Here is a 21,648-nt window from a genome sequence, read left to right as displayed (position 1 = left end):
AACTGAACAAAATTCCGATACAATGTTGAAAGGTGTAAATCTTCAATACTTGGATACTTAAAAACCTTTCATTGGACCTGGCACCATATTTTCTGAATTCAAGAGTAAAAAGACAGCTGAACTTTTAGAAGATCACTTTCTGGTGAGATGCTGGTCCAGATTTATTTCAGGCACATTCTAATTTTAATGTTGAGTTTCTGATCAAATCCTCAACTCTGACAGTAGCTGCAAGGGCCACCCAGGCTTCTTCAGTTTTTCACTAAATGTGACAAAAATAGACTTGAAAAGTGAAACAGAGCAAGGATCTCCGTGAGCCGTCCACCACTGTGCATTGATCATTTAATAAAATGGAAGCTTATCTGTTCCATTGGGCATAGGAGTGAAGGAAGTGAAGGAATTAGAGCTGTAGTCCTACATACTGTAGTGTGACATGTCACAGTAGAATGCTTGAACTTTCTGCATTACGAAAGTACATTTTCATTGTTACCTAGAAATCATCTCTCCGCATCTTTGTTACACAACAAGTAACCTGGGCAAAACTGCCCTTTTAGGGTATTAATTCCTAGAAAGGCGGCCTGCACGGAGACTTGTCCATGACCATTGACAATACTGTGTGCATGCCAACTCCATGGACAGTAAGTAAACCAGGATGTGATCCTGGAAGACGAACGTTCATTCTCTGCAAACACTGCAGCAGTAGCCGTCTCCTATACATGCCTCGTGTGCATCAGAGGAATTTGCCCCCACGCAAGGGAAGTGTCCCAGGTGCTTATAGAGACACCTCATGTCCTGCCTTGACTACTGCAACTCCCTCTTTGTGGAAGCATCTGTGTCTGCAAAGTTCTAGCACAACCACTCTGCTCTTCTGCCTGTCTTCATTAGTGGATTGAAATGGCTCATTTGTCATGGATCACTTATTTTCAGTGTCCATCCTGGCCCTAACCGGAGGAAAGGGAAATGGATGAACTAATTCAGTCTCAAGCTCTAGGTGATTTAAGTTAGTGACCCTAATACCTCATACACACAAACCATATGATTGAATTCTTTATCAATGGAATGCTAATTTAACTATTAAATTACTAACTAACATACATACAAATAAATGAGTTAAAGAATGAATCAGGACCACCGTCTGCCAGATAAAGGAAACAAAGGAAACCCCCAAAAACCCTAATATTAAAGTGTAATTCCGTCTTTTTTGGCTCTTATATAAATCAAATAAGCCATCAAGACAGTTTTCTTCGTGGAACAACTATTAAGAGTCCCTAACAGCCGGACGTGATTAGCCCACTTATTGCACACTTGCTCGGGGAAGTACGGTGAAGGCATTTAAAAAGCTTTTACTAGATTCATGCACTGCCGTCATCTTCCCGTCGCCATGTGTGTGTGTGCAATCGTAAACATTATTAACTGTCATACTGTATTTCCATTTTTACTTGGTCTCTTAACATAAAAAAAAAAGCTCTCATGGAACATATTTATGTTATGTTTGTTTTCTAGGCAGTAGAAATATCTGAATACTTCAAATCAGCAGCAAGGTTTTATACACACATACTGGTACCTAAATGCAGTGTCACTGTTATGAATGACATGCACTATAATATTGTTTTATTAAGGAGAAGGGCTGTGCAATGGAAATGAATGGCAGCATTTAACAGAGCTTTGTAGATAGCTAAATGGTGTAGTTTGCACAAAGACACTTTTCAATTTTAATATATTTATTTCCCCTAAAATTTACAGATCAGTTTAAAAACACATTTCATGTTAAACACATCCAAATCTGTAGTGGTTAGTTCTTGTCGCTGACCACCCAGAGCTACATGGTGTCATCATCATTAGCACAGTACAACAACAAAAACAGAAATAACAAATCAGTGTGATCGAAAGAGGAGCAGAAGAGGAAGGAGAGTTGCGGTGTCCCTCACTTACTAGTTGTTAAATCACATGTTTGCTCAAAACAATCTAGAATAAACTGATTAATTTACACTTTTTAAAAAAAATCGTAATAATAAGGACTTATGCATGTTTTGGAATGGTGCATGATAACTAGCATAGCATGCTACATTTAAAGTGAGTTGAGTGTATCCCTAACCCACTGACTGTCTATTGACTGTTTGGCATGGTGCTATAGAAAAGCAAGCACTGATGGAGGTGCTGCATGCAGTTCCACGCAACATATTGCTGTAGTCGTGCTTTAAATTTGGAACCAGAAGTATAATATTGTATTCCGATCATTTTAGGTATTTCATTACAGTCCAAACCTTGTTTTAAAAAACTGAATTGGTGTTGTCATAACAATACATACAGTATTTTAAAGGTACAGGAAACTCAAAATTGGGAGGTTTTAATGAACTAGAGCAATGAAGGAAATCTCATCAACCGTTGTTAATTTTCTATTCTTATAATAGTTTGTTACGCACACATTTCACAGTTACAGCTGTAACAGCTTGCTGACCTCATTAGATTATTTCTCTGTCGGCCTCGAGTCTTCTGAAAGTCCGTGTGATAAGGTCAGGGTATAGTGGATGGTTGTGTAGAACTAATTAAAAAGCCTACTCTTTATGTAAAGTGTCTTGAGATAACTCTTGTTATGATTTGGCACTATAAATACAATTGAATTAAATTGAATGTAACTACATTGAACGTCTGACTTAAATGCAGGCAATAGGGTTGCAAATAGACAGGTGTAGCCTGTTTAGCATCCATTGGGTTTCTTGTTGTGTTAGCCTTAATTTTTTTTTGGTTCAAGTTGCCAAAAGCTGCCAAAAGCTCATCTGGCTCAAAGTGTTTGATAAAGGTAATTGCAATGTTTGCCATGTTTGTTTATTTCCATAACAAACCATGTGGCTTTATCGTTCTCAATTTTAATTGCATTTAATAGAAATGCACAAACCACCCTGATGCCTGGAAATCTTTGAGAAAAGTCAGAATAAACGATTTTAGGTGTTAATAGTTTCCTGTACCTTTAGGATAGATTTGAGATACTTAATGTTTGTACATGTTCCTGTAGAAAGTCTTCTGTATAATGTTTGTATAATGACTGTTACTCTTAATCAATCAAGTTAAAGCTCATTACATTGGTAACATGTTATAATAACCACCATTAATAAGTGGTAAACTCATAGTGATATTTTGTTAATAGTTTACTGTAAACAAACTATTAAATTATGGTTAACAATGTTTAGTAATTATTAGTAACATTAGAATTTATGTTAATATATCATTAACTTAATATAAAATAAATTGGTTGATACATTTAGTTAGATAGTTTATACTTTCGTAATGGGTTATTTCATTTATAAACATTATTTGGATGCTTTTAAAAAGTTGCAACTAATGCTTATAATAATAAGTTAATGGTTAATAAGTGATTTATGAAGCATCAACTAATATTGGTACATTAAATATTTGTAATATAATATTGTTATCTAAATAATGTTTGCTTGTTGTCCAAATAGATGCTTTAGAAAGTATTTTACCATTAACAAGGTATTATAATCATCAGTTGCAACTCATGATAGCCATCCAAATAGTGTTTATTGACGATATTACAAACAATTTACATTATATTACATACACAACATTAGGCCGGTGCTGATACAGAGCATCTCAGACAGAGGGTGCAGCAGCCATGAGCACTATAAGAAAACTGTGTAAGGAAACTGTAAGAAAAGGTGTTTTTTGAACATTAAAGCATATACATATAGCATATACTGTATATATATGAGTATAATAGGTCCACTTTAAAATAATGTAGAAAATGTTTTTGATTTGTCAAGCAATAAACTCTTAAAACAGTATACAGTATACCATAACTTATATTACTAAACATTATTTATTAACAGTTAAATACCTATTAACTTAAATGTGTCTAACTATCGATTCACCATTTTTTAGTGATGATTGTTATAAAGTGTTACCACTACATAATCCTTACCTTATGCCTTAAAACGCATCTGTGAGAGCAACAAATATTATCATCTCATCTGAAAAATCAAATTTTCTTTTTTTTTTGTCACCTTTCTGCATTGACAGAACATCTTGGGATTGAATTTATGGGTATGGATTGTTCCTTCCTCCTAGTTTGCAGATGTAAGACTGTAAGCTAAAACCCTCTACTCAAGCTAGTTTTCTCTTGCCAGGAGGGATCGTACAGCCTTGACCATCAGCGCAATTAAGATACCACGTTGAACAGATTATAGCAATCAATAATAAACCCAATACATTAAGATTATACATGAGAGAGTATCTGATGTATCTAGAAGCTTTCATTTTGACATCAAATATCACACATGCTGTGGTGTAGGTGAACAGTTCACTGCTGCTGATTTTTTTATAGTATGGCTTGAGTAAAGCCAAAGAGGCTGTACAGTTCTGATGATTTATGCTCACACCCCTTGAGCTCTCCCTTCCTGCATTTTCTGTTGCAACCAGTGTTCAGCATGAGACAGAGCAGCATCACTTTCCTCCTGACTCCAACCATCTCATTCCATATGCCTCTCTGTTTCCACCTCCACTAGCTGTATGTTTCCTTTCTTTGTGCTTTATCTTCCTTCTTCCTTATTGCAGCTCTACAGTTTCTGTCTCTTCTCATCACACTGAGGGCAGGGACATCTTATATCTGCTAAATTACATTTAAAATTGTATTAAAATATGTAATATCAACCTGCCCAAAGAAAGCAGATGAGATTTTAAATTTGGGCTACATGTGGCACATTTACCTCAGCACTAGGACAGTTGACTGATTTAAAAAGTACTGCATGGAACCTGCTGGGTCCTTTCACGTTTTTCCATTATTACAGCTAATTAGTCCAATTAACACACTGTTTTAGGCATAAGACCAAATTTAAGCATTTGAAATAACAATAAACTGTGCTGCTGAATGAAACACTGATGTCATCAAAGTTAACAGTTTTTTTTTGGGTGTTTTTTCAATGACTTTCTGCCACCACTTCTCACTTAGTTGAAGTCCTAGTTCACCCTTCCAAACAGTCTTTGTTTTGGAGTTTGTGTAATCACAAAGGGCCAGATTATGGTAATACATTTCCGGAACAATCCCTATTCGTTGTGACTTAAAGTTAAGCAATCCTTCCCACGGTTGTTAAGGAGGCAAGCAGGGGATTTTTTTAAATAGTGGCGAGTTTGAAGGTAGCTAAAAAAACTTGGTAAAACTTCCAAAAATATCATCTGAATATAAACCAATGAAACACTTTATACCTTTGTTTGTATTTAGATAGGAATAGAGGCATTGATTGGAACAAATAAAGAAATTTAGGCAACACATTATTTTCAACAACATTAATCTTCCCAATAAGAGAGAGAGGCATCTCTCCATTTCTGAAGGATGGATTTAATTTTGGCTAATAACAGGGAAAAGTTGGCCAACTGAAGACCTGAAAATGTTCGTGTCACATTAATACCAAGATTCTTGAAGCCAGACTGACTGATATTAAAGGGGAAGTCAGTTTACTTAAGTACTATAGTCCTCTATTGTAAATATATATGTTATATTCAGAAAAAGAACTAAGTGTAGACAGAATGCCAGGAAAACAGTATTCAGGATCGGTTACATATAACAACAAATCATCTGCATACACTGATAACACATTGTTCGACACTGTTGCAAAAGACACCTTTAATACAGGTGGAGAATCGCAATGAAGTGAACAGCGGTTCAATAGCAAAGGTGAACAGAGATGGACAGCCCTGTCATGTCCCCCCCTCTAGTGAAAAATATTAAGAGCAGGTGTAGTTTGTTTGAACAGTAGCTTTTGGTGATGTACACAATAATCTCACCCAGTTTATAAATTTGTCTCCAAAGCCAAATTTTTTTTAATACAACGAATAAGTAACCCCTCTACCCTGTCATATGCCTTCTCAGCATCTAATAATATTACAATTTCAGGTGATTATTTGTTGGTGTTGAGTAAATTATATTTAAAAGCACATGTTAGAATAGAATAGAACAGAATAGACTTTATTGATCCCACAGCGGGGAAATTCACATGAGCAGTAGCTTACAACACAGACACAGACAACACAGACCCTTAGTTTACATAAGGTAAACAAAGATAATTAAAAATAAAATAGAAGATAAAAATAAAAAATAAGAATAGAAAATATACTATATACAATATACAACAATTTACACTATGTGTCATAAATATGAAGTGGAAAAACTACAGTGGATGGAAATACTAAGTACAGATGTTACAAATATGCATTACAAAAGTGACTTGTGAACATGTTACAATATCACAGTCACATGCCTCAAGCTAGGCATACGCTAAATGACATTAGCAGTTGCTATCTATTAGTAAGTTAGCCAGCCTACCTCCATGTAGCGTGTACTCCATGCTGTTTATTGATTAGAGAAGACACAGGCGTGTTCACAGGAATCTGGTGCACAAGCACTGATGAGCACTCGCTGAGAGGGAGAGGAGGAGCTCGGTGGTAGAGGGGGAGTCAGCTCAACTGCAAGATTTGCCGACTGCAGCTTTAATAAAACCAACCTGTTCGTAAGAAATCATACTAGGCAAAATCCTTTCCAAATGGAGAGCAGCAGTCAACATTTAGTAAGGACAGAGGTCTGTAAGAGCCACAGGAGGAGGGATCCTTGTCAGGCTTCAAAAGAAGAGATATTTATGCTTGTGTGTGAGTGTGGGAGGTAGCAAACCATTTTCCAAAGATTCATTAAATATCTGCAAAAGTACAGGGGCCAATTTATCACAGACTTTCTTAAAAAAACCTCTACTGTAAATCAATTAGGACCTTGGGTCTTATTTGACTGATTTGCTTTAATTGAAAGAAGAAATTATTCCACGGAGAGTGGAGTATTCAATTCTTCTGCACGATCAAAATCAATGGCAGGGTTTTCAAGATTAGCCACAAACTGACTCATCTGTGAGGAATTCTGATTTGTACAGAGTAAAGTAAAATGACTTAAATGAGGCACTATTTTCCACAGGATCTGTGACAGTTGGATCCTTTTAACTTGTGGTATGAGACGTGAGGTGAGGTTCAACTGGTGTTTTTTCACCATGCTCATAGAAAGTACCACGATTCAGTAATAACAGACGCTAAGTGGTAAGATGCTTCTTAAAGAGACTGGGGGCTACTGAGAGCGGCCAAAAGTTCTGACAGCCTGGCATTAGGTTTTTTTTATTGTCGTTGGAAAACTATGAAATGATCTGTCCTCTAAGAAAAATAAATTGATTCCCAAAGAGGTAAACATGATGCAATTTTGGTTAAAATAAAAAAGGGAAACTCATCAATAGAATTTAAAATAATGAATTAATAAATATGCCAGCAATAAAGGATAAAGTCTCTAAAGTGGTTGAGTAGGTTTATGTGTGGATAACTGGATATCAAGAAATAACGGAGCATGATCAGATAGTAGAATTGCTGAAAAATCAGTGGAATCGACATGTGAATTAAGACTTGATTCTTGAGTAGATTGATGTACCTGGGAAAAGAAAGAAACGTTTTTGTTATATTTAAATACACTTTTTTTAAATATATGAGAAATGTCAAGTCTGGGAAATATCCTTGATGAAATCCCTATGATGCCAAGTCAAGAGACTACTGAGATGCATTATGGGAGGATCTAGTGTTTTTGGAGCTTGAACCATACGAAGGACTAGAGGCTATGTTCACATTACAGGGCTTGAGCTTTAATTCCATGACCCATATCTGACATCGGGGGTGGGGGGCAAGGGAAATTGGAAGAAATTGAAATGCTGAAAAAATCCAATCTGGACCGCATACAATGCTTTTAATTTGAACATAGCCTTAACGTCTCTACATATCAGCCTCTGCTGCTCAAATTTTGACCATTCTTTACAAAACTTTCCCCCACTAGTCCCAAAACTTTGTGGACGTGCAATACTAAAATGACTGGATTACCACTCATGTTAATGCCTTGGTCCATCAGACTGTTTACATTTACAAGTACTGTAAGGAATAACCAGTCAAAATGAGCATGTTTGGCTGCTGTGAATGCTGAAAGCATGAATGCCACTGTGTCTCCCAGCTCAGTGGATTAGAATTAGATCACGTCAATAGTAGCAAATTACTTCTAATACAGGGATGCATTTGGACTGTTTGTGTGCTGTAAATGTATAATCCTCCTTATAGAGCCTTTTCTTATTGCGGGTTATTGGGTTTATGGCTGTAATGGTCTTAATGTATGTCTGTGTGTCTGTCTGTGTGTGTTGTACACCTGAGGTTTTAAAATTGGACTGTCCTCTTTTTCAGAAGCCGAGGAGCTGTATCAGAAACGTATTTTAACAATAACAGGGATCTGCATTGCACTCCTAGTGGTTGGAATCATGTGCGTGGTTGCCTACTGCAAAACAAAGTAATTCATCGTTACATTTTTACGTTTCATTTATGACTTTAAAGTACACTCCCTGATTTTATTATAGTGCCATATAGGCCATTATAGCCTAGTTTTGTTCCCCTTACATAACAATCAATACTTTGACATAAAAGTGATGTCAAAGGACCCTGTAAACGTCTTTCTTACGCATGAGAACAAGGTGTAAAATTACATGCGAAAAGTTTGAAATGTGTTACATGACATGCAAAACATGGCAAAAATGGCTGTGATATTAATATGCTTTCAGACGAGATCATGTTGCAAAATCTCAACTGTGAACTGTGTTGTGTTTCAAAATATAATTTGTAAGTAAATAAAGTAAGTACAAAGAATAGTGCATGCCAAAGAGAAGACAACAACAAAAAAGTATGTGAATAAATATTAACATCAAAAACAAATCAGGGCAAGGGCATCATAGATAATATATTCATCTAAAATGTGTTAGGGTGAGATTTAACAGTTGCAAGCTTGCTTATCTGGACCCGTATTCACAAAAGTTTTGATCGTACCAAGTTCCTCACTAAGATTGCTCTCTTAAAACCTTTTGACAAAGCTGAGCAGAGAAGAGAAAGAGCAGGGTTGACCCTGGTGCTATAGATGATGTTGTGCTTCATCAAATTGGCTGCCTTGGGTCTTGGGCTGTTTTGGATCTCTGTCAGTGATTTCTTGATAGAAATACTGTAGGAGGTATATATGTTGTATGTTGCCATAACCAAAATGAGGATTTTAAAATAAAATGTAGTGTAAGGTTGTACTCATAAGTTGTAGTAGTGTATGGTTGTACTCTACATAAGATTTCCATCTATTTAATTGCCTTTTTGAGTTCCTATCTATCACAGAGTGAGTTAAAACAATGGTGATTGATCATCTGAGCCACTAATGAAAGACCTTGTTGCCTTTTTTGCTGAGTATTCCAATCCAATTCTCAATTCCAAAATTGACCTAATTTTATCATCAATTATGTAAAGTAACTAGATTAGAAAGTTTGCAGGGTTTAACATATACATAAAGCTAGACATGAAATGCATAGCAATGATTAAAGATAGCCAAACCAGATGAGCTGAGACATTTAGGGATTTTGTGGTGCTATTGGACACAATAACAATATTGTGGAGTATATTTTTACTGACGTCAATCGGTACAAAAAATATCAATTACCATCACTACAGACAAGCCATCATGACATTAGATGAAATTGGGGTAAATGTATCTCTTTAGGTACATTTGGAACTTTACCCTCAGACATGTTGTCCAGTTGTGTTCTCGGCTGCTTCACAATTTAATTTGTTTTTTTTACAAACAGGAAGCAGAGGAAGAAGCTCCATGACCGTCTGAGGCAGAGTCTGAGGAATAAGAGGAACAATAATACCAATAATGGTATTGGCCCCAACCTGGCAAGCTCAGCCAGAGGACGTCAGATTTCTAACTTGCCTCTTCAGGATTTGCAGCTTATCAATGTATGCTGTTACTTGTTGGTATCAAGCAAAAGGTGTCAAAACCTGTTAAATTTGTACATGCACATCAATTGTCAATCTATTTTCTGCTTCTCTTTTTGTAGCAATGTAATGGGACGACTATGCAGCAATCAGCTGAGAGGGAGACAGATACGACCTTCTCCACAAGCAAAAACGCTTTATCTGCACATGAACCCACAACATTTACCCACATCTCTAGCCAAAGGTAAGGAAGAACTTCATAGAAATAGAAAATAGCAGCAGTCCTAGAGAGGAGCCTTGAGGTACAACTTTTTCATTAAATCTGACTGAAAGAGTGTTAGCCACGTCCGGCTGTTAGTGACTCTCCAGGATTTCTCTATTAATAGTTTATACACGAAAAAAAACTGTCTCAATGGCTTATTTGATGTATGTAAGTGTTGAAAAAGACCATGGGATGATTTTTCCCCCACATTTTTTTATTGAATTTTGCAGATGGTCAAAGAAGAAAAAGTACAACAGTTGTACAGTGTCTCAATGCATCTGCCATAAAGTGAAAAAACAGGAACATAATAAAAAAAAAAAAATAATACCACTATCCCTCCCAACAACCCATGTCAGACGTGGTCACAGTAACCAACTAAATAATTGAATAACATATAACAGAAGTAGATACATAGGTACAATGAAACCAAATAGAGTGAAATCTATAGCAAAAAAAAAAATAGGGGGGGGGGGGGGTGTCTCTCCTTCCAAGCACTTGGAAGTGTCCTCAGCATCATCAGGAATAACAGTGATTCTATTACTAATAAAAGCAGCAGTGGGTCCCAGGTTTTGTGGAATGTCTCCAAAGATCCCCTCTGTGAAAACCTTAACTTCTCTAACCTTAGACATCGTAGAATTTCACATATCCAACTATTGTGAGTCGGTGAAGAAAGATTTTTCACAGGTTGTGTAGTGATGGGCAGATTTTTAGACGGAGGGAGCCCAAAAAGAGCAGTCAGGTGATTGGGTTCCAAATTTGTGTTAAGAGCCTGTTTGAGGGTTTGAAATATATCAGACCAAAATTCAGAAAATGTGGGAATTGCTTTTGGATAAAAGCTCTCATTTGAAGGTACCAAAAAAAGGCTAGACAGGCTGTATTTGTGCGACATTGATGCAAAGGACGCAAAAACCCCTTTGTCATACAGGTCCTTAAGAGTTTTGAGGCCCTTATCTGACCATATATTGAATGCAGGGTCGGTGCAAGAAGGGAGAAACGCATGTTATTCAAAACTGGGGCAAGGACCAAAGCCCTTTGCAAGCCGTACTGCTTCCTGAACTGGATCCAAATTTGAATGGCATTAACGACAACCGGATTGGATGAGACCTTGTGGGCAGTTATGGGGAGCTGTGAACAAATCTTAGAGTGCATAGAGCAGGAGGAAGATGCTATCTCAGTATGAGCCCATGGTGGGCAGGCGTCTGCCACTTCACCACAGAGCCAATATAAAAGTTTGCAAGCCCAGAAGTAGTAGCGGAAACTAGGGAGTGCTAGTCCACCTTCACGTTTAGGGAGTTGAAGAATATGTTATTTGATATGGAATGATTTATTTTGACAGATAAAGGCGTTAAGTTGTTGGTCCAGGATAGTGAAGAACGATTTGTTAAGACAAATTGGGAGGTGTTTAAAAAGATACAGAAACTTTGGTAAAATGACCATCTTAATAAGATTAACCCGGTCTGCAAGGGACAGCGGGAGGCCTGCCCATCTAGACAAGTCTGACTTGCATTTATCCAATAGCGGCTGGAAGTTCTTTTGAAAAAGTCCCTGAAGGAGCTGGTGATAAACACCCCCAAATACTTGAACCCCTCGTCAGCTGTTTTAAAGGGGAATATGGATTTTGGGAGTGATCTCGCCAAGTTGTTGACAAACAATAAATCACTTTTCCGAATATTCAACTTGCCCAAACTGATTAAACTCTATGTAAAAGCGGATTTCAGTCGCAACAAAATCTTTAAACTTACTATCCGACAGTAAGTGTGAGCTGAACCTCCGTGGTGAACGTGGAATTGTATCTTGTGGAAAACTAATATCAACTGTGGTAGAAGCGTGGTCAGAAGTGACTATTGGGTGATATTCACACTCATTCACACAGTCAAGGAGGTTGTTATCGAGCTTTCCCATGGGGATTTCTGAACCTCCAAGGATCAGAAATTCCCAACTGTAATGCATATGTTTTTACTGTGCGTGCTGAGTTGGATAGTGTAAGTGTAAAATAGGGCAGTAACATTGAAGTGATCAGTATTTTGTGTCACTGGTTTGTTTTGTAAACATTACAGCGTCTGAGCAAATAGAAAGCAGTAAGCAGTGACTGGGTTACTAATATTTATCATGTTTACGGGGAATATGAATAAACTGATTTCTCTGTGGTCATGTAGCAACACCGTATCCTGAATATGATCTTGACCGGGATAAGCCTCATTATTCACGTCCATGTAAATAACAAAAATGTTATTGGACTGTTGGAAAATTGGACCTCTCATTGTACCTTAAGCTACTGTTTTGACTAAAGAGCTGAATTGTTGACTTGTTTTATTCATTGATATTGTCATCCTTGGCACTAGTTTGTTTATGAATATTTTGAAGACAATTCATTTTTCTATTTCATCAATCTCTTCATCTAGTTCTTGCTTCTTTTGAACTGAAAATGACAGCATTAACTGTCCTATATACACCTTAAATGTGTCTATGATAGATGTTGTATTTTCAATATTTGTATTTATATATATATTATATATACTGTATAATATCCCCATTCTTTATAGGTTAAATGTTTTTGATCCATTCAACAGATTTTATGAGGCCGTTAATTTATTGAAAGGGCCATTGCATACATAAGTGCAGCATGATCCGACATAACTAACCTGAACTCAACAGAGTACAGGGAAACATGCAGAAAGCAACATAGCATCAGCATAACAGCGACATAACATAGCCACTATTAATAAGGTGGCCCACTAAAATCCAATATAACACTTACCAAAATAACACATTAACCACTTAAGGAAGCACGCCTAAGCTAGTGCTTACAACAGCAAAAAAAAACCTACACATTAATAAGAAAGCTGCATTTAGCTCAGCCCCTGCAGTTGATTCAACTTAAGTATGTGAGTGGGCATCTGCCAAAATGTTCCTTCCCATAAGAGTGACAGATTTCCAGCTTGTACTCCTTCAAAAACAGGCTCCGCCTCATCAATAAAAAGCACAGGACAGGGGAAAGGCCATGGGTGTATTAAAAGAAAGGCAGGGAGGTGAGAGGGACGGGAAATATTTGGCACATCACAATACTCTGAAGAAGCACTTATGGGGTTGGAAGGATGTATTTGTTTGGCTGTTGAGTTCATATATCAGCAATTGTTCTCCAGAATTGCATGCTCCACCTTTAATTGCATAATTTGACATTATAATAATTATTATAATTTGAACGAATAACTATGCTGTCTGATCCATCAATGAAGAAAAGTGAAAACAAAATGGGATCAAACGTCTTTATTGGGTCAGGTCCCATTTGATAGGTTCAGTCCTATTTGACTGAACATAAAGTTGCAAATATGAAAGGTGTTCCAGTTTCTTATTCTATAATTAATGGCTGCATCAGTAAAACAGACTTTGAATTCATGCAGGCTGTGTGCAAACTGGAATGAAATACATTGAAAGGCTCAGGGACACAAATTTGACCCACAATATATTTATGTCATGGTCTAGAGGCCTGTCTGAAACCTGCCTCATGTAAACGACCCCCTCCCTGTCTCTGCAGCTGGAGTAATGACTGGAGCACCAGTGTTCTGTCTGACACTGAGTCTGTCTCGGTGATGTCATTGGCGGAGAATAGCCAGCGTGCCACACAGGGCAGCCGGGATCGTCTGAAGGCCACTGGTGGTAGCAGAGACTTAAGTGCTCTTTGAATGAAGTTCTGAGACACACCCAACTCCAACAGGGACTTGTCTTAAAGTGCAAGGTAATTGGTTGATAAATTATAACTTTGTGTCCAAAAGAGGCACTTGAAACTGACAACAAAGACTTTCAGAAGGCACACATCCAACAATTAGAATTAAAGTAGCCTATTATAGACAATTGCTAATAATAATAATAATAATAATAATAATAACAATAATATAAATAATAATAATACTAATAAAAATAATAATAATATTAATAATAATAATAACAATAATATTATTATTAATAATAATAATACTAATAATAATAATAAAAATTATAATAATATTAATAATAATAATAATAACAATAATATTATTATTATTAATAATAATAATAATAATAAAAAATAATAATAATAATAGGTTTGTATAGCCCCTTTCAAGAGCAGACGTCACCAACTGCTTCACAACACAAGCAAAAATAGCAAGCAAAATATAAATCAACAGACGTAAAATGCAGACATCAAGAAAAAAACATAAAATACACTAAAAAACTAAAGAAAAGCAAGTCTAAACAAGTGGACCTTGAACTACTTATTACTGTCCACAGATCGTAAGTCCAATGGGAGCGGTTCGAAAGTTTAGGAGGTCTCCTTTTGTTTTGATCTTGGGGCGAGGAACCCTTGGATACTTTTAAACAGACGTTTTGCCTTATTACCACCATCAGTTTAAATCACAATGACAAATAACTTTTGCCAACAGCAATAATAATTATTGCCCTTCTTGTGCTGTGTCTCACAGCACTCCCACAACACATGACACAATGGTATAATGACCGATTTGCAGCAGCAACAAAGTGTATTTCCACTGTTGAAATGAAGATGGAAGTTACATGGGGAACTTTAAATAGTTTATTAGAGAATAATAGGCATCCTTTAGGCCCGGGCAATTGCTGCTCCTTCCACTGTCATGTCTGGGAAAGATCTGGGTCACTGGTCTGGCGTCCCTCCCATGCTCCATCTCCATCAACAACATACAATCTCACACCGTAAATCCAAAGAACCATGCAAATAACTAGTAAAACCATGTAACACTTCAAAACTAATAAAACCAAATGAAAATAAATATATAAATACTGAATACAAACTAAACTGGATAATAAACTAAAACATGCAATGTTAGGATGAAGTGAATAAAACTTGCTAATATAAAGTACCACGCTGACACACACACGTACACACACACACACACACACACACACACACATACACACACACACACACACACGTCTCACAAGAGATGGTCACAAGTCTCACACAGAGATGGTCACAAGTCACTTTTTTTGCAAGTCTTAAGACTCTGAGGAAAGCAGCAAGTCCTAATCAAGTCTCTTATAGTTTTAGTAAATAATAAAGAGAGTTGAAGTGCACTGTATTATATAATTACACAAAGCCCCAACTAATGATAGTTTATAATTTAGTGTAAATAAAGAAAGTCTGCTGCTCCCTTTACTGAACTTATCACAGACACACCAGAAACTCCAGGTCCTGCTCTCACTGGAGGATTTCAAGACATTTGTTAATAACTTGGAGGCTGTACATATTCTGCATTATATATATTCATGATTATGCTCGATTTTGATATATTATTAGTTGATATACAGTATTTTTATGTATTTTGTATTGGATGCTTTTATGTTTGTCAGAAACGTTGTCAGTCGTGCTGCTGTCTGTCTCAGGACACTCTGAAAAAAGAGATGTTTAATGTCAGTGAGTTCTTTCTGTTAAATACATTTTTAAAAAAATCCTCCAGTCTGTCAAACGCAGTGTATTGGTAAGCTAATCAGGCAGTGACGTTAATGTAACGTGGTCAACAGTAAACTTGTAAACAAGCCCCCACCACAGCAACTTCCTGGTTGTGCCAAAAACTGCAGTTCTCTGAGTGTCCACCAGGGGCAGGTTTCATAATAGAGCAGTTTCTCATTGACCCCCATGTTAAACAGGCCGTTTACACAGCATCATTAAACCTGTTTAAGGCCTGGGACAAAAAAACATTATAGTCTGTATGTTTAGGTCATATCTCCATGACAACACTGAGGGGGAAGAACTTTTTTGTACCAGGCTAGTTTTTATTCAATTGGAGGTTAAAGTTTATAAATAATTAGGGGCGTGGCCTCTTGAGTGACAGCTAGCCTATGGCCCTCACTTCTCCTCGGTGGTAAACGTCAGCCAGATGGACATATGTCCCTCCCCCCTACGTCACATACATTCCCTTTTTTAGTCAGAGGAAATGACAAGATGGAGACTCCCGTAGGTAAGGAAGATTGGAAGTTGAGAGAACGGACCCCGACGGGTATGCTACGTCCAATTTTTATACAGTCTATGCTTGTAACATAAACTTGCCTTTAGCTGACAATAATAATTAACGTGTATTTCTCCCAGTTTATCGGCCTTAGCCAGCAGATGGTGGCAGCACCGGAAAGAAAACACTTTTCAAAAATATGTAATTCAACGAACGCTAACATTAGTAGAACCTGTAGTTTCGGCTGTGCCTGGAGTTATTAAAGCCAAACATGACAAGGTAATGTAACTGCAGCCACAGACCGGGGTGAAGTTAGTTTGAAGTTGGATATTCAGTTAGGCTGGGACTAGAGTGGGTCCATTAAATAGCCAACTTCACCAGTTCAGTAGCAGCCCTCTCCCTGTCATCTGTGGAGTGTAGCCGCTCACACATCTCTGTATGTCTAATATATACTGCATGTACGAATTCTACTCCACCTCAACTTATAACAAGTTTTGATAGACTCATAACCCAATTATTCTGCCTATTATTTGCTTCTTTTCAGGTTTTGTATAGTGGTGTCGTTTTTTATTTAGTTATTTCCACATGCATCAGTTCTACATTAATCAATTACTGGGGATGTTTCTAAGGTGGTAGAAAGCAGATTTAGTAATGGATTTAATGTTTGACTGGAATAAAAGGGTGATGGGCAAATGGAGCAGCTGATGGAGCAGGAGAAGATCTTTAACCTTCTGGAGCAGCGCCTTGGAGGCCACAACCATGAGCTCTGTTTTGTTGCTGATTAGTTTGAGTAGGTTGGATGACAGGTTTTTTTTGTCTTCTGCATAGCAGTAGAAACTTAGGCCATAGTGACACATGCTCTGACCATGGGGGAACATGATGGATGGTAAAGGTCTGAGTTTGCACTGTAGCCGTGCTGTTAGTCCTCTGTTTCCTCCACACACTCTCTCCCTTTGTGATCCACCATCTATCATTGGTATGAGCTCTGTATGAGCACCGATCTCTCACTGAAGCCTGACCCAGGTGCCCTTGAAATCCAGACATACTGCTAGCAAATTTCAAATTGCTCTGCTAGTGCCTCTGGGCACTCACTGTTGGAGCTCATTAACAATGTCAGAAAATCCCAACTCACCAATCAAATCATACTATCTGTTATGGACGGACGTAACTGAATGACGACAGTGCTTCGCCATTGAAGTCTGCTAGATACGTCAACTTTTTCATTGCTCTGATTTGTCGTAGAGCTATCCAATTGCGTGCAGTAATATTTAGAAACATGCGTTGGGATGGTCTATCGCTCATTGCCAGACCTTATGTCTTTCTAGATGTGGGTCTGGATTTCCAGGCTATGACCCAGGTAGTACACAGTACGCAGCATTTAGTTAGCCTGTGGATGGCTATTGCCATTGTTAGCTCCATTATGGCTCAGCAAGCTCTGTGTTGGCTTGTCACGTGAGCATTCAATCCCAGCTCAAACAGTTTCTTTTAGTATTTTGTTTACAATACCATTAAGCTCTGTCTCTGAACTCTTCACATCGATGCATTATGCTCCTTAATATGCAGCTTTCTCTGTCCACCTAGAAATACTGATATATTGAAGTGAACTTATCCATTTGTATTAGCCGTTTAAAAGACTGGAAGCCTTTTCATGTTCCTTGCCTCTCACCCAACTAGAGCTATGAAAAAAAATTAGGCCTGACCCTACATAAAAAAAAGTTCCTACCTTTTTGGCACCTTCTGCACAGCCCCTGCAATGATGAGCTCAGCCGTCGTCCCGGTGAGCAGGTCCAAACCGATCAAAGGTCTGGGGTCACCAATTTATGGTAGAACAATGTATTATAAAAATAGATAGCTCTACAAGAAGGAGTCAGCAGAGAGGTCTCACAGCAATCAAGGGGAATTTATTGAATCAAGGTTTGATACACTCATCACAGAGTTCCAAGATCCACAATACCAAATTCCAAGTGTCAGTTAACAGAACTTTCCGTCTTATAACGAGGCTAAAAACACTTACACGCCCCGTCAGGTTTTTCCAATACACACTCAGTACATTTACAATCAGTGGCGTCTACTTTGTGTCCAGACGTCATCATGCCCAAATATAGTTCAATTGTTTTCTAAACAGAAAGTGCTTATCAGGCCCAGTACATGGTGACCTCGGCCTGTTATTCACTTTCTCAATCATATTTTCTTCCACACCGCATAGCTTTTGTCCAAGCCCAACCTGTGCCTAAGCAAAGCACTCGTTTTTGGCACGATTGTAAACCCAAATTTCCACAGTATTTTTTATCCAGAGGATGGTGGTCACACACAGTGGTATACAGCCCATACATTATTCATGACATTCCACAGACTATGCATTTAAAAAAAACACAGGGAAATGTGTGTAAATCCTACCAAATTCAAGCACATGAGAATTTTGAGAAATTAAGCCAAATCAGGTTTGGGCAGAGAATCAAAGCTCTACACCTAACGTATGCTTTGATACTTTCCAAGCCTCCTGACCCCCCAACAGGGTGAGCGGGTTAGAAAACAGTGGATAGATTTATTGTCTAGATTTATTGTGCAGCCTTTTACTTGTGCAGTATCATTGGCAATTCAACTCTCTTTCAACCTGTAGGTTATGTATTACACTCAATATTATTTGCAATTCCTCAGACAGTGATTCTACTTTTCGTTTTATTTCAAATGTAGCATACAGTATATACTTTGCACATGAACATCTTTCATATAAATGTTTAAAATGTGTTTCTGTTTTAGGTTTGTATCTGCCATGACAACTTCGACTCAACTGTCTCCGGTGTCCCGGACCTCTCCTGCAACTCCAGGGTCTCCTCCATCAGAGATGTCAGCCCCCCTGTCCAGCCTGGCCATGTCTGTCACCTCTGTGGCTTTAAGCCCCTCTGGTGAAGAGGACCGCCCCCTGCTGTTGTCAAACACACATCAGTCACGCAAGTCCTTGAGCCGAGATGAACAGAAGAGGACCTCTGCCCACTACAACCATGGCCACGTGGCACATAGCTCACCACCCAGCCCACTGTTTACGATGGAGAATGGTTACTATCAAGTCATAGGTAACCATGACACCACAGCTGTGAGTCATATGTTCTCAGCATCACCTGACAAGCTGCTTAATGCAAACAACAACATCAACAACTGCAGCACCGAAAGAGTCACCATTGGCCACTGGCTGCATAACGTGAAGCCCAATGGTGACAGCACGCTAGCGAGCGAAACAGATGAGGCTCAGGGGGAACACACACCCTTCCTTAATACAGATAGCACTACAACCCTGTTGCTCAGAGCTATGGAAGGCAGCAGGACTAACCCAGCATCTCCAAATGATGATCTGCAAGACAAGTCATCCAGTCCGACCACCAAACAAGATCCAGTTGCTGTGTGAAGTCAAAATAAATAGCTGAGCATTCTTAATGTTGAGGGAAATAATAGTCACTATTTAACCTTTATTTTCTATAAATTATTTGCTGTGGAAAGACTTTAAAGATTAATGAAAAATGAAACTTTTATTTTAGTGATCTAGTAAATAAAGAGTTTTATAAAAAAAAAAATGTACAAATGTGTTCATGTCTTGTAGGTAAAGTGCCATACACTAGTATGTAGCAATGGTTCACAGTATATTTCAGTGCAGAAAAAAATATCAATGGTGCCTTTCTGTTCAGTATGCTTAAGGGAACTGCAACATTGCATACTGGGCCATATATTCACCATCTTAATCTTCCAGTTAACAATCAAAAATAACTTGCCGGCTGCTTTTAATGTCCTGCACTTGGAAGTGTCCACTGACACGACAGTTTGATATCAAATTGATATGGAGGTGCATGCTATGTCCTTGAATGCTGTGATGGAGTAGTGAGCAGTTTAATGTGGTTCCCTCTCCAGCATTTTGACCTGATACTGAACTTCAACACCTGGACTGATGTTTATGAATAAATTGTTAATCAGCTCATTACCTGCATTTGATGAGAGATAGAGAATAAAATCATAATGGTTTTATACCATTACCGTCTAATCTGGAATCCTGCCGGTAAATGAATATTAACCGTTAGATAACGGTGCAATGACTTAAGTCTGGCTTTGTAGTGTTACTAATACTGTCACATAACATAACCTTGAGTAACCCCATGGATTTTCTTTGAAGTAAATGATTCATTGGGATATAAGTTTGCCATTTCTACGTTAAAGGTGTACTGCACTGGTGTAGCATTGCACTTACATAATGTTTGGGGACTCACAAACGGACAGATTAAAAAATACCAGAAAGAATGGTGATTGAAAGAGAGACCTAAATGTCCTTACTTTAGATCCCAAGAATGAGTCAAGCTCAATGCTCTTGAAAAGCACTTGAAAATCTCTTTTTGTAAGTAATTGTCTTTATATGCTGGCAGGTATCTATATCTTCACTGAGTGCAAACTGACTCAGATAAGGTGGTACCATCAAAGAAAAGAACTACTAGCATGGAGACCAGCAATTCTCTGTTTTTTAAGAGATCACTCCAGTTACTTGTGCCCGCCATCACCAGGATGATATTGCTGATTGCAACTTTAAATGCAAGAATATGTAAAAGTGTGTACTGAATGGAAGACTGAATATATGGCACTATATTTTGTCCTCTGTGAAGATATCCATGTTGTTCTGAGTAATGCATTTCTGGGATTCAAGAATTTGCTAAATATATACATGTTAGTTAACTGCTTTCATCTATTCAGTCATATCTGATGGGATAGATTGTTTTCTCCAAATTTAACTTGTTACAGTTTCCCCAAAAATAAATGCATACATGCAATGTGCACTTATTTTGTAAACTAACCAAGCTTGTGTTCAAGTTTAGTCTCATTGTATGTGTGATTAAAAAAAGAAAAGGTTTCGACAAAGTCTGCTAACATGAACAAAGCTTATGAAACTCTGCCAAAGACTGTCACCATTTCAAGACTATTAAATACACAGATTTATGAAAGGCAAATACAAATAACCATTCTCTGTAATCAACCATAGTTTCTTAAAATGTATGTATGTAGAATCAGCAGTGGCCTAGCATATGAGTAAGTATGATAACATAAACGTGCTGCTCTTTGATTTGCTTTTTAAAGGTGGCCATACTTCTGTATTTTATACAGATTTGTTTTATGTATTATTTATTTGTAAATTATTTGTCATTACAAGCATTAACTACTGATTTTAAATTATACATTTGTATTTTACCAAACATGATTTAAAGATGTTATATAGAGCCATCTGTCACATGGTTATTAGTATGAAATAGTATGCATATTTTGTCTATTGTATGCTTAACATAACTCACAGTGCATTGCTTTTAGGTCTAGGAGTGTCTTCAAATGATGTAAATACACCATGAAAATATTTAGTGCTGTTGTTTCTTATTAAATATTGAATCAGTACTGTGTTTTGTGCCTCACAGTGTCAATATAATTCTGGTTAAAACCTCATTTCAGCTCATCTGCATTACCACCAATGAATGCAATGCAGACAATTTATTATGTAAAGATTTTGTAAAAAAAAAAAAAAGGATTATGTGAACATTTCATTTTGTCTGCTATTGTAACTTCAGTAAAAAATATCAGATACAATCA

General features: G+C 37.5%; 1 protein-coding gene across 3 annotated transcripts in view; it reads left to right on the top strand.

Moving 5' to 3' along the window:
- nrg1 (neuregulin 1) overlaps positions 1-21,400 on the top strand; it is a 45,708-nt gene extending 24,308 nt beyond the window's left edge. For 2 of the 3 annotated variants that reach the window (XM_083930322.1, XM_083930321.1), the window contains exons 5-8: positions 8,257-8,359; positions 9,684-9,837; positions 9,939-10,060; positions 18,799-21,400. In XM_083930322.1, coding sequence (XP_083786448.1) covers positions 8,257-8,359; positions 9,684-9,837; positions 9,939-10,060; positions 18,799-19,441 — 1,022 coding nt within the window. In that variant the 3' untranslated portion in view covers positions 19,442-21,400. The remainder of the gene's footprint in view (positions 1-8,256; positions 8,360-9,683; positions 9,838-9,938; positions 10,061-18,798) is intronic. The other variant, XM_083930323.1, reaches the window with a different exon arrangement.
- Positions 21,401-21,648: the final 248 nt, after the last annotated feature.

This window comes from Echiichthys vipera (genome assembly GCF_963691815.1).
Source record: "Echiichthys vipera genome assembly, chromosome: 16".
Classification (NCBI taxonomy): Eukaryota; Metazoa; Chordata; class Actinopteri; order Perciformes; family Trachinidae; genus Echiichthys; species Echiichthys vipera.
This window is presented reverse-complemented; position numbering and strand designations above follow the sequence as displayed.